The 14,776-nt window shown below is 37.2% G+C and overlaps 1 protein-coding gene across 2 annotated transcripts in view; it reads right to left on the bottom strand.

Annotated features, from left to right (window-relative positions):
* Positions 1-14,776, bottom strand: part of PPP3R1 (protein phosphatase 3 regulatory subunit B, alpha) — a 42,475-nt gene that overhangs the window by 3,381 nt on the left and 24,318 nt on the right. For both annotated transcript variants that reach the window (XM_067292764.1, XM_067292763.1), the window contains 4 exons: positions 13,036-13,075; positions 4,290-4,466; positions 2,146-2,205; positions 949-1,133 (listed from right to left, as the gene is read on the bottom strand). In XM_067292764.1, the coding sequence (XP_067148865.1) occupies positions 949-1,133; positions 2,146-2,205; positions 4,290-4,466; positions 13,036-13,048 (435 nt within the window). In that variant the 5' untranslated portion in view covers positions 13,049-13,075. The remainder of the gene's footprint in view (positions 1-948; positions 1,134-2,145; positions 2,206-4,289; positions 4,467-13,035; positions 13,076-14,776) is intronic.

Genomic DNA, 14,776 nt, shown 5'->3' with positions numbered 1-14,776 from the left:
AATGTGTCTTTAAACTGTTTGTCCTTTTCCAATATCAGCCCTTGAGGGGTTCCTATCCATGGAACTGACAAGCCTCACTACCCCAGCCCTTGTAAAATCCAGTGGTCGGCAGAGGCTGATAATCTCCCTGGGCTCTCTCCATGCAGTGGAAAGAAACCTTTCCAAAGAGCGATTTGGAGCAGACACCTAGTTTAGAGGTTGGGAGATTAACCTAGCTAGGCTAAAGTTAACCTTTGCGGAATACACCTCTCCCCTCCAGCGACCGCTTCCGATGGGAACTTAAAAAGATTTGTTGCAAAGTACTGTTTTCACAGCTTTCAGATGGTTTAAAGCTTTTTTTCTACTTCAGACCGTGCCTGCCCAGCATTCTTTGCTTTTTTTCCCCACTCAGTATATTCAATTAAGCATCTAAAGACACTAAAAAAAACACAACTGAAAAGTACTTCCAAAAAAAAAAAAAAAAAAAACCACTGTTGAAAACAAGGAAAACCAGCCTCATACAACAAACCAGTCACTCAAAAATTATGTTTAAACCTAGTATTCTCTATCAGCATTAAGACTGAAATCCAACATATGTCTTCATGTCAACCTAGCATTTTTGGTTATGAACTAAATACAAGACCAGTTCTACTTATTTTTACATGTCAAAATGCTACACAAATTCTTCTGAAAGAGTGCTCTGGAAAAAACACTCTTCAGGCATACTGCAGCCAATGAAAAAATCTCCATCCTGAACGAACCAACTCAAGACTTGCTCCAACCTCGTAAGCTCTGTTGCCATACTTGTAAGCCAGGAGACAATGATGCCATCTATAAAAAACTGCGTCAGAGACACCTTGTCACCATACCAGAAAAATACTCTGCTTTTATAAGCTCATTCTTTAAAATGTTTACCTGTTTCTTCATTTACATTTCAAATTATCAAAGATTTCTTCAGTGATTACTTACAGCACAGAATTCTTCGAAAGATATTCTTCCATCACCATCCTTATCTGCATTAATTATGGTTTTATCTACAATTTGCTGTAACTGAGTGTCTTTGAGATTGTTCCCAACCATCATCTTCAGCACCTGGAAGAGCTCTCCATTTGAGATATAACCATCTTTGTCCATATCATAAATGCGAAAAGCAACTACAGAAGTAAAATACATAAAAAACCCCTCTCAGTAACAAATGTGGCCAGAACAGAGTAATGCACAGTAATTACGTTACTGCAAGCACGTTAATTACATCAGTCTGCACAACTGAGAAAAGTACAGTATTTAACAGTGAAGTTTGTTTTTAACATGTTAAAAACACGGTTATATTTTTAGTTTCATTCTGAAAAACAAGAAAAAACAGAAATACAATGAATAATGCTACTATAGGATATAGAAGGGAAAAAAAACTTTAAAAAACATCAGCTGAGATTATGGCTTTAGCACCAGCTATAAAATAGTTCTATGAGCACTGAACTGAAAAATCTTCACCGCCAAAAATAAAGCACCTAGGTAGCAGTTCATTTGCAAGCAGAAGAAAACCACAACCTTCCACAGAGCAAATAAATCAAAATCCCAACTAGTTACTTCACTGCAAGCAAAGTGATATTAAGGCTGGATTTTTTTTTTAATTTTTTAAACATTCAGTATAGCAAATTTCTTTTCTAACCTATGTGTCATTGCTATTACAAGCTACATCTGTGGCTGACTATTCCTTCCCCAGCCCAAAAGCTTGGGTTATGCTGTATTCTTGAAATACAGTTCTCCAGCAAGAATTCAGTGAGATTCTACTCTATTAGCAAAAAAGCCCCAAAACACCCCCCCCAACCACACACTAATCTTCTATGCTCCCATAAAGCAAAGCACATTGCTAACAGTCCTGTGAATCAAGTCTCCTTAAAGTGAGTATTATTCACTTTTTTCAGTGGGAAAGCAGCTGAAGATACTGAAAAGGCAACATCCTCAAACCCTCCCTGCAGGAGGGAGCGCTGGCAAATTCTTCACACAAATGAGAACCTTTTCAAGAGCTTCCAGTCTACCTTTGTGATTTCCCCCTTTCTGAGAAATAAGTAAATCCATATTCTTTAACATTAATTAACAAAAAAAATTTTTGAAGAGTCAAAAAAGTTTTTTTTTTTTAAAAAAGGAAAAAATCAAAATACTTACACCTCAACTTCTGTTCCTTATCTCCTTTGACACTGAACTGGGAGACCCCTTCTATAAATTCTAAAGAATACAGAACAGAAAAACATTAAAAAAGCAATAGTGTGTTTCTTAATAAACAAGAAAACAATGCTCAGAAGTCTTTTAGGAATTGTAGAAGAATCTGAATTACCACGCAACCTTCAAAACGTGGCTTACCTTGTGACACCTAAGTATCCACGTACTTGGTTTTTTAGTGGGGAAGTACTCCAAACCCAATACTATGCTCACTGAACAGACTTGTACACATCAGTATTTAAGTAATTCAAAACTAGATTTTCATCAGCTTCTTTATATGAAACTGCATCTAGACCTCTCCTAAAGCTACTCCCGTGGGAATTCTAATTCTAGAGCTCATCTCAACATTAATTTCTCAACCTACGGCAAGAATTATATCAAGCTGAAGACTGTTCTACTGAAACAAATGCCTAAAAAGATCTCTTCCTATAAAAGGCAGGGTAAAAAGAAAGTTTGTCGTTTAACAACAAAGTCATTATCCAAGGAACCAACCCTACAGCAGACTTGCCAAAAGGTAAGACACGCAGATGTAATGCGTGTGGATGAGATGCCATAACAAGACTTCCTAGAGCTTTCAATAACGAAAACAACAGCAGTGCAAAACTGCAAGCTGAACTATGGTATGGAAAATAAACACAGATACAACAATATAGCACTACACAGAAACAGCCACTACATTTTCAGCAAGCTTTGTGAAATTAAGTCAGCAATTCCTATGTGATTTATCAACAAAATGCCTGCCTATAATTTGATTTTTTTTCCCCACAATTATGTTTGAGATATTAATCTCAAAGATTTAGGTCTTTGTCAAAATGATGCAAGTTGTCTCACACTAGTAATTTTTCTTTTTCTCTAAGCTTCCCTCTGAGGTAGAGATCAAAAATTTAAGTGAACCAGACTTGGCAAGATGACACATTAAAACTCATTGCCACTCATTGCAGCAGCATCACTATGACACAAAACTAATTCTGACAGCTTCCTGTTCCTGCCCGAGAGGAACAGCTCTTTCTAATTACGTTAATTATAGCTCAACATCATACATGATGTAGCATCTTCCCTCATTGCATCGTTTCTGCAAGTGGATTGTGAACAGCTATACACATTTACAGAACTTCAGAAACCGATACCAAGAAAAAGTCTTGAAAGTGTTCTAATTGCACTATATTTTTCCCCTATTCACAGGTTTACAAGGAGCTTTGTAAAAATACTAAAAAACCAAGAACTTTGGCATCAGCAGCTCTTGTATGTTTATTAGCATTTTATTTAAAAAGTCAACCTATCAACATAAGTTAACTTTAAAAATTTTCTATAAAAAAAACAAAAAACTGGAATCACCTTTTCTAGTTGTGACCAATAAGAGATATCTACATTAGCTTGAACAGAAGTTACAGAAACTGTCACTTTTAAGGGTCAGAAACTGTTTTAATAGACTAATAAAGATATTTGACCTCATGGTCCTTTTAATAATAAGAAATATTTGAAATACATTCCTCCAAAACTTTAGACTCAAGTCAAAATTTTCATTTTTAGCCTGAAGTGTCTACCTAAAACCATTTAAAAACAAAACAAAGAAGGCCACGACCAAACATGGACTCCTGTAAAGGAGGTGGCAACACAAAATCTGCATCGCCTTCACAATTTAGAAAACAATTTTCAAAACACTTCAGAAGACAGGTATCTCATAAGTTGTACTTGTCCAAATATTACTAAAGACAACTTACAATTTACCCCACTTTTTCATAGTCTTCTTAGTCCAAGAGTATACTCCAGAGAGCACCACAATTAAAAATCTGCATTTGGATACTTTAAGAGATACTTAATGGATGGTCACAAATCAATACGACCTGGAAAGCATACTACCGAAGGCTTTGGTCTTTTAAGCATTTCATGCAAGAGCGTGTTGCCCTAACGCGTGAGAGAAACTTGCCGAAAGGAATAATTTTACTGGTACTCAGTTTTACTTGGAATTGATACCTTATTTTTATTAACAAGTTTTCTTCCCAGTTCCTTTCTCAATCACAGCAAGACTTAAGTTTCAAGGCACTAGGAATTCTGATAAAATGACACTATCAGAAAGCACAGCATCTTACCTTTGAAGTCCACTTCTCCATTTCCATCGGTGTCAAATATATCTATTACTCGCTGTACTAATGGGTTCTGTTGCAGCTCAGGTAAAGACATGAACTCTTCCACACTCAAAGAACCAGAGTTGTCCAAATCGAGCTTTTTAAATCTCTTTCCTAGCCGTTTAATCTCATCAGCATCAACTGAAAAGGGTTAAAAAAAAAATCTCAGAAAGACAAAACATTTCCCCATTGCTTTCATACTATTTCTCCTAAATTATCATAGCTAGTATACTTTTTCAGGAAAGGGTTATAAATGACAAAAGACTCTGAACACATACACAAGCCTTTTCATTTTTTTAATTAAAACTTACCCTTTTTCCTCCCTGCACCAGCCATAATACAGTTAAGCCTTGTGACTCACGAAAGCTGTCTGCTGACACAACATGTTAAAGGATTGACGATGCTTAGCTAGTTCTTAGTCACACAGCTCTTACAAATACCAGGTATAAACAAAAAAAGAGACAGAGTTTCTCTTGCAAGGAAATAGTATTAAGTTTATAGTAAAATAACATAACATGTCAGAAAGAATTCTATTAAATGATTACACAAAAGTAGTGCTGCTTCACCATACCAAATACCAAAGCAAGCAGTGGGACTGTGTCAGTATGCTAACAAGTTACCACTCACCTACTCAAAAACATCACCCAGACAGATCCAAGGCAAAATTTTTCTCCATCTCAAACAGAAAATCCAGACAAACACGTAGCCATAACCTCTGTCCACCTGTTTTTTTGTCCCAGAAATTAAAACGGGTTCAGGTTCTTTCTGCAGCAATATCACTTCACCTGTTCTCTTCAAATTTAAACCAAGTCTCAGTTCTAACATAGAACTAACACCTTACTTTACATCTCTGGTTTTGCTAGGAACAGACTCTCAAACCCTGTCCATGCTGAAGAGCCTCCGTAACAACCTGGAAAATTCCCATCTGCAGTTTCATTTAAAAGACCAAAGTTAGTTTACAAGTTACCTACCACATTTGGGTACGAAAGAGGAACTGATGTTCCTCAAAAGTATTACAAAGGGTCCAGTACATAGCAAGCCCCAGCAAATAGCTTACAGAACACAAAGCCTTCAATCTTTCCATGCAAGTTTACTTCCTAGCCTAACATGAGCATTTTCTGCAGAATTTCACAGCTCCAGTCAGTCTGCTTGCCCCAATTGTAAAAGAAATTGCTTTACTTCTACAGTGCACGTGTATATATGAACCACTTGATCCATTTTTGCACACATCTTACAAAAGCTTAGGAAGATAAAGTGCAGCACAAAAACAAGTAGCACTTAGTCTTTCCAATATGTAAGATCAGCCAACATGCAGAGCTTTATGCTTGGAGATTGTAGCAGATTCAGACACCTGATCCTCTACCAAAGCAAGAACAAACTTCCACTTAAATTTCCTGATATCAGTGTCTACAAATCGACCAGTCACAAATCCAGAGAGCTGCACAACTGCAGTACTTCAGAACTAAAGGGAGAGAGTGAAGTCCAGAAACACAGTAGTTGCTTTTGAGGTCCGACAGTGCAAAACGCTTCCTCTCATCAGCATGTCAAAGGTACTCACCCACTCTTGCCTCAGACAAACTCCTTGGTTTTCATTTTTCCTCCAAATCCTAACACTAAACAGCCATTCTTTGAACTGCTAGGTACTATCTACCCTCACCCCCGCCCCACCACTAGAAAGCTATAGGAGCCAGGACAGTTTAATACAAAGCCAGCAGCTTGGCAACCTGTTAATGCAGGAATCTCATTTTTACTGCTAGGCTCTACTCCAGACTTCAAACTGACAAAGAAAATCCAGAGTTGTTATTATTTATTTTTTCTTAAAAGGTGCTGCAAGTGCTGATCCACAATGAACATCAGTGACAAGATTAATCCTCAAACTATGCAATCCTCACAGCATAAGTATTTGAAAAAGCACAAAAGTGTTCTTATCTTAAGCATGGCTTATCACACTACACATATAAACATATTTTAAATGTGAAATGAGTGTATATATATAAATAGATAAAACATACATTATTATTGTAATGTATAGAAGGGCTTGTCCAGTTTTCTTTAGAAGTCTGATATTGTAAGTCTTAGAACATCTAAATGGCAAATTCAAAGTATTATCTATAGTATATAAAGCACTGTGCTTCTGTTGCCAGGTCACTGTGGTATCTAAATTTGATATCAAGATTAGGAGTACAGAAATATGCAGACTGTCCTGCAAGATAGGCAAAAGTTTTCATTACTTATGGTCTCTCACTTCAAAAAGCAAGAGTAGCACTGGCTAGAACTGAAAGACAAAAGCCTAAGAAACATGAAAAACTTTGTAGTTCTGTAACTTCAGAGGAGAAAAATGAAATATGCATTAACATACTTGGATCTCACCTCCAATGCAACACAAATTAGAGCTATGAATTGCAAGTTTCCAAACATTCCCAAGTTGCACTTGGAAAAACAAGTATCAGAACACAACAAAGCAGATGCTACGAAATCGGGGTGCAAAACCAGATGTCTGAGTCGGGAGCGAGGACCAGCAATCACTACAGTGGCCTAATTTTCTCAGAACCGCAAGTAGCATTAAACAGTGTTATTGCATAACTTCAGCCAATTTGCTGCTTTGGAGGCTAAGTCCAGATTATGTTTTTCCTCACAAGCACAAAAGCAAAAACTGAAAGTGAGACCCAGAAGTCTGTCAATGGCCTGCTCTGAAGTTGAGTTAATTACCACATACGCCAGTAAGTCAAACACTGTTACAGAGCTTTAAACTCAGTTACTAAAGCAGCCCAAGAAAGAGACAGGACTGACTGACACTACTCTGGCCTGCTCCAGTAAAGAGATCCATAAGATCTTCCACAACGAGACGTGCAAGAAAGCAAACTTTTGCCAGGAAAGCAAAGCTCCAGCTAATCTCTCAACATCTTTCAGCAGGACCTACCAATATGAATGCAAAGTTCACATTCAGACTATCCGCAGCACGCAATGTTAATAAGCTGTGCTACACTGAAAATGTATGGTCTACCATCATCTACTAGGTGTGAGAACCACTGTTAAGTCGACTTGCCTTGCATCTGAAACTAGTCAGATACAGGTAAGACTTCTCTTAAGCTTACGAAGAGCAACACTTGATAGAAGATGAAACTTTTAAGACTATAGTCAAGGATGTTAAGATTATGGATCATAAAGACAAGAATCAGACGATGGGAAGAGGTTCAAGAGACATGTAAGAATATTGCTCAAAAATGTTTTGCATTTTGCTGAACTGTAACAGACCAACAGCAACTTAAATTATGAAGTTAAAAAGCAACTTCATACTTAAAAGCGTTAACCACACTTTCTCCACACATACAACTTGATAGCTCATATGGTCAATTCCAGTTCAACTGGAATACAAAGCACAAATACAGATGCTGAGCAACAGATTTTCTACTAGAAACAGGCATTACACATTTCTCATTCCTAACCTCAAAATATTCCAGCAAAGGATGGTCCTGCACTAGAGAGCTGAGGAAAGTTCTACCTCAAGGGAGGAAAAAATTAATATATATTAAAATATCTAAAAAAAAAATCAAAGAACAGTATTCAACAAATTAGTAGCTGTGTGAAAAGCTGACTAATCACCAAACTTGTCCAACGTTTTGTTTCTGGCAGTGGATATACCGTGTTCTAGGAGGAAGAAGCCACTAAAAATAAAAGTAATTATGGGAATTAGAAAATTTCCTTTAATGGCTCATAAGCAGAAAAGCTGCTCCTCTTAATTAGCATATAAGGATAAAAACAGCATCAGCAGATCAGTGTTCGATAATTTTAATTGACCACACATACCACAGTTTCACATCAGAAAAGTGTAATTTTTTTTTTTTTTAAATACACTGCAAGTATCTTAGATACTTTTTTCAAAGCCTTTCTGCAAGCTGAAGTTGAAAAAGCTTGCTTAAAAAAGAGGTTTATACATTGCAATGGATTGTTCTCATACTGTTTGGTCTTCATAAAATTGTTTGAGAATTGCACAATATTTAAAGGATAAATGCATTTACAACACAAGCCTAACGTTCCTTTGGCATGTTTTTATCTAACCTTCTTTCAACTACGTCACCACCTGTGACAATTCTCTGCCTGAGCTGAGCTTGCTGCTTTCCTAAATCCTCCTACATGTTTTTTAGATAATGAACATTTATGTATAAGAGCAAATTCCAATATCCATAACCCTGTTTCACTCAAACAAAATAGTCACTTCAGTTCATTTTTTGTTCAGATTTCCTCTATGAACATACATATAACACAGCCCTCATTTATTATTGATCTGTTCTGTTTTACAAGACTGCTTTTTCTTCAGTATTTAGTAGCAGACTGACTCTCTCAAAGTTTTACATAGCTAACACTGAAGGACAGAGACCTAAATGAGGGTATTGGAAGCTGAACAAAATAATTCCATTTTCCTGTCCTCTAAAGTCTCCTTCGGGGCCCCACACAGAAGCCCTGAAGCTATCCTGGAATGCAAGTCACAGGATAATTTAGATACAGTGAAGGTATTTGAGCCAGAAAGACTGCGGGTGGCAGCAGCAGACAGAACTTCACCAGACAAACTCGGGAGACTAGGATAGAGATCAACACTAGGAAATCCAGGGAGGTCCGAGTCCACAGAAGTATGAAGCGGGTGATAACATCACTGAGCAAAACAAGGAGGGTCAAGCTGTGTTTACCTCATTAGAAGCAGAGTTTGCCTGTGACTCATCAGAGCCCTGAGCTTCCCCGAGCTCTGGCTGCAGTGAGCATTCCTGGAACCTCAAACTCAGCCTTTTCTGTGCTTCGTTCACCAGCTGAAGCGAGGCTCTACAGGCCCTACGCGGTCCAAAAAGTAGCCCATCAACTGGGCCCTGACGCCTGAGGTTGCAGAAGATACTAACCGGATGGAAGAAACAGCAGTTAAATGATTGTCTTGAAAAGGTTTTGCTGGTAGCCCTGTATAAATATCAGGTGATTCAGTGTTTTAAAGCACACAGAAAGATTTGCTTTTTTTTTTTTTCCATTCTGAATTTCGTTTGCCCTGTAACTAACAGGGCAGTTCTTTTCAGCAGTGCCAAAAAGTTTATAAAAAAAAAAAAGAGGGCAGTATTTTCAAAAGTTTCCTCTTCCAGCCAAGCAACTGCTGCATTACAATTCTACAGTCAAAATACCTGTGTGGTATTATAAACTTAGATACATCTAAAAATGCAACGTGTCAGGTTAAAATGCAAGAACTACGTATTACTGTGAAAGGTATCTTTTAGAAACACTGTGATAGCTCTGTTTTAGCACAGTAGTTTCATCCTCAAGCTAAACACTCTTCAGTTGCCACATATTAGAGAATACGCCACACACTTCCCCAGCACAGAACAGTAGAGAGCAGATGATCCATGGCGTTTTAAAAATTTATTTTTGTTTCTAGCTGTTACTCACACGATAACTGATGCTAAGGTACTATCGTGAAGAGCATCTAAGCAACAACTCAAAGCTTCATTAAAACCCATTTCTGAAGGGCAATGTGTTCAAAGGTGAAGCAATTTTAGAAAGTTTTTAATGATATTTTTTTCCAAAGTAAAGGTGCACCTGCATGGTTAGTTAGTTATTAATGCGAAAGCCACAAGTAAGAGAGAAAGCCTTAAAAATCCAAATCTCTTCAGAGTCCAGTAGATTCAGTGAGATTTTAATGGGATAACTGCTCACATATTCAGAAGTGCTACACATCCATTGCTGCCGGGTACACAACACTTGTGTAGGCATCTGTACAGTGTACAAGTCTTAGAAATACTGTACATCTCAGCACCTCTTTGCTGAAAGAACTCAGCACTTCTGCAATCTAAGTGTTTATCCAGATGTTTAAACATGTATTTAAAAGCTTGGCTTTTCAGACACTTAGAATACTGGCTCAAAGATACAGCTAACCAAAAAAAGACCAGAAAGCAAGTTTGCAAAAAGCCTAGTTTCCATATATTTTTCAAATCTGGTATCAGTATAAACAGAGATATTGTTAAGGGATTAAAAAAGCCTTTTTGTAAGTAAAACATGCTCTGAAATTCACCTTCAACTTTTCCAGCTTAAAAAGGGGGGGGGGGGAGTGTTTTCCCTAAGCATGGACTGCAGACAACTCAAAACAAGAGAGACCTTCAACGAAAGCTCTCACATCTATCTACAGTCTTGTCTGATTCACAAATATAATGTTTCAGATTAAGCAACTAAGACAGCCATTTCAGTCTCGGAGATCAAATTTCAAAAAGATGATGCCCTTGAGAACACATTCAACCACTTGTCTTGTATATGCTTACACACAGCTGGCCTAATCCTTTTCATGACTTCAGATGTGTCAATTACAATTTCTTAAGTTAGAAAAGAGATACTAGTCTCCTTACCCTAAAATCAAAGTATACTATAAAACAATTATTTTACTTCCCAGCTTTTTGCGATGGAAAAAGTTTCTTATGGGTAGTTGGATGCAGCTTGACTGACACCAAACATCCACAATATAAAACAGTACTAGATTTTCAGTAATTTCTCCGACACAGCACAGCTTCCAGACAACAGCATTCTGTATTCAGGAATGCAACCCACCGAAAAAACTAATATTCTTAAGTGAAGGGTACAGTAAAAGGAATATTCTTGACTAATGGTGTGCAGCCTCTGCCTAATACCCTGAATTTGCTTTTCATAACTGCCAACTTTTAGACAAAATTCTTCCTATAGAAGTGAGACACCGCAACAGCAGCAACTGCAGTGCCAGACAGAGGTTATGACCCAACGCCACAGCGCAGACAGCATAGATGCACTAGTGCTAACCGACAAAGTCTCCCGGGAGTCTAACCATTCAAAATCCTCATCTAATGATCTACAAAAAGTTTGTCAGACCTTACCCTGAAAAACTTTTGCCCTGTCAGTCAACAACTACTTGGAAGTAGCAGGAACACGTAACATTTGAAGAATGAGGTGAATATTCACTTAAATTATCTATTCTCAAATGTGCTACTGAAATGTGCTACATTTCTGTACCAAAAATTCTCTCTCTCATTTTTTTCAGGCATGAAGAATCTTTAAGCACAAGGCAATCATTTTTCCTCAGGTGCAATCAAGAAAAGGGAGATCTGCGACAACCACGTTTTCCCTAGTGCACATAAAGTCTTGCTGCTGAGAGAAGCAGCCTACATTCTCTTCCTGTGAGAAGGTCCACCAGAGCAGAAAAGCTTTAATCATGAAAACCCTCAGATTTACACAATGATATCTCGAGAACACAGTTCAACCACAGAATACGACGTGGAAATCCTCTCTTCCTTTGCAAGAAAAGGGGGCAAACAAGCTCAGCAATAAAATTAGGCTGTGCAGTAGCTACAAATAAACACAGCTTTGAGTTTTCCCAGAATCAGAAGTTTGGAAGAGCAACGTGCTGTTATTCTGAGCGAGTAAGAAGAGTTAAACAGCTCAGGCAGAGATACACCTAGTAAGAACCATCTTCAGAGGGCAATTTGCCTCTAAACAAAAACTGACCAATGCAGCAGTAAGCTAAGAACAGATACGTGATTCAGAAAGAAAGAGCTCTAAAGTGTTCTTTAAATTTGAAAATTTCACTCACATGCCTATTTAACAATATATATTTCGAGTACAACCCAGCAACGCAGTGCTTCTGTGAAGTAGGTAAGATACTCCTCACATGCACAGGAGTATTTGCAAGCTGATGACTCAAATTATAACTCATACAGACTTGTACATAATTAGGCATAGAGGACTTCCAAATTAATTTTGCATTAATTCCTCCAAAAAATATATTTAGAAAGAAACCTCCATGATTACATTACTGTGTGTGACTCTTACGATGAGAGCTGGTGTTATGACAAGCATACGAAGCAGTCTAGAAGATAAGCTTTATCTTGAAGAACTTACTGTCCTGTTTAAAAAGGAGATCTGAACGACCGAAGAATGCAAGTTTTGATCAAGCTGACATGCAATTTAGTGCTTAAGAAAAAAGTTTAAGGAACAAAGCAGTTAAAGTATAAGTACTCTTAGCGGAAGGACACTACAAAACAACCCTTTCTTTGGGCATCTTCAGGCAAGAAACTGTCATTTTTACAGGATAAACTAACTGCATGAGACAAAGCAATGAATTGTATGCTCATGTGGCCCACAAGTGAATAACACTAACTTAAGCAGCTTCTCACTTAAATGCCTGGCTGCAAGCATACACAGAAAGCAAATAAATAAATATTCTACCCTCAACCTCTCATTTCTCTGAAGTTGCCAAAACAGTTTCAGCAATATAGTTGGCTCCTACAATAGCACATACTACACCAAAGGCTGCTCCACATCTCTGAGGAACTGGCATTGGGACCAACAGAAAAGCTCCACCAGTCAGACTGCCAGTTATAGCACTTCACTATAATGACACTAAAACCACTTTGTTTCATTTTAATGATTTCAATTAAGAAATTAAAAGAAAAGCACACACTTTAAAACCAAATTTATATCATTTTTTTGAAATAACGAATGATTTTTAATTTTACAACCTAACACCAAGAGCCAACATTCTTCAAAGATAATTTTTCACATTTTAACTTTATTCTGTAGAAGAGTATTGAAATTGAGTAATTTTTCTTCAAGTAGTAAATTCATAAGCAAGAGTTGTACGTATCAATTTCCAAATGCCATTAAAGTTTAATCTCTCAAACAATATAACGCTGTGATTAAAAACAAACAAACAACTTACAGTGTGAGCACATTTCCAAGGGGTAGCTTGCCTCATTTCCCTGAAACACAGAAAAAGAAAAAAGTTGTAGTTATTCTCAAGTTAACTTAGAGGAACTATTTAAGTTTCAGCACTGCAAAGATTTTGGGCAATACAAGTTATATGGTAGTTTTAAAAGTTTATATTTTAAAACCAACAACTGACTACAGTATTCTATTTGATCTATGTTACCAAAATGTACAAAGTAATATAAAACCATTCAGAGATCTCTTCTGATATAAAGAGACATTTATTATTCCCAAGGAAATACTAAAAGTCCAGATGATCATAAAGTTTAATAGCTTCAACCCTATACTCTAAACAACAAAAAAGTCACTTATTACTAGTGCAAATGCTACTTTCTAGTTAAAGTAGTATTTAAATTAATATCAAAACTTCACACAAAAGCTGTTTTACCATTTTATTTTATACAATAAACCCCAGACAAGTCCTTATGAATAACCATGATAAACCTTACTCCAACAGCAAGAGAAAATTCCATTACATATTCCCCCAATAACACTCCCCCACCCCCCACAGGATTCATACAGGAGGAATGATAGTTTTAAAAAAAAAAAGTATACACTTCCAGAAATTCAGATGCAGCAGCTTTACATTTAGCTATTTTTTTGTATAGGACTATCTTAATATGCTCTTATGTTGTAGCAGAGTGGAAAGTTAATGCTTAAAACTTTAAACCCTAGATACACTATAATACAGTAATAGCAAGCAAAATTAAAATTATATGGGGTGCAGTCACTTTGAACTTACACATATAGAAATCTGCAATCATAGTACCATGAACTCCAAAAGATAATAAAAATAAAAGCCGGTACCTGCCCCCCCCCCCCCACCTTACTTTGAGCCAGAGAAGATCACAACACACACGCACTTAATTTTTTCTTGGAGTCAGTCAGCAAGTGAGTGACCAGATAATTAAAGAGATTCATAACCAAACCTTTTCGAGAAAATATCTGAGGAAGTGTTTTACACAAGAAAGGAGAACACATTTAAGATGAGTCTAAAACACATTCTATTCAACAACGATTCGCGCATGGCATGGAGTGTAAGGGATTGCACAGTTCAGCACTGGCACACAAAGACTCCCTAAAGTTACACAAATTGTGCGGAAATAAAGAGATTACTTGATGGAGGAAAAAAAGAAGTACTACATTTAGCTTGGAAGCATGCGACTGCATTTCCTAATAAGGACAGAAAGGGGCAGAACAAACATCTCACGAATCTAAACATCTCCGAGAGATGTGCTGTCGCGTTGGGGCTGTTTGCTCTTTTTCCCAAGATATATATTCACTATCCTTATCCCCCATAATCCATAAATTCTCTCGCTTCTTTACAAAAATTAATAGTACTCGCTTTTGAAGTCAAGCAGCAAAAGGTACATCCTTAACTTCTACCCCAAAGTATTTACAGCAAGACAAAGTAGAACAGAAACAGATAGGGATGGTCAGGGCCCTAAAATCTAAAAAGCATGACCGAGATATTCAACAGGAGAAACTTTTTCATTGCAGCAGGGAATCCAAAGGAACAGTGTCACATGGGAAATCTTGGACGGAACCCAATCAAAGTCTTAGGAAAACCACGAAGACCAAAACAGGTAGTAAAAGCTTAGTGTATGCATATGAATATAAAAGGGTATGGGATTTTAAATGCGTGGAAAACAGAATCAGAGAATTTTGAAACAGGAAGAAACAGGAACCAGGGG

Source organism: Apteryx mantelli, chromosome 3 (assembly GCF_036417845.1).
Source record: "Apteryx mantelli isolate bAptMan1 chromosome 3, bAptMan1.hap1, whole genome shotgun sequence".
Lineage (NCBI taxonomy): Eukaryota > Metazoa > Chordata > Aves > Apterygiformes > Apterygidae > Apteryx > Apteryx mantelli.
This window is presented reverse-complemented; position numbering and strand designations above follow the sequence as displayed.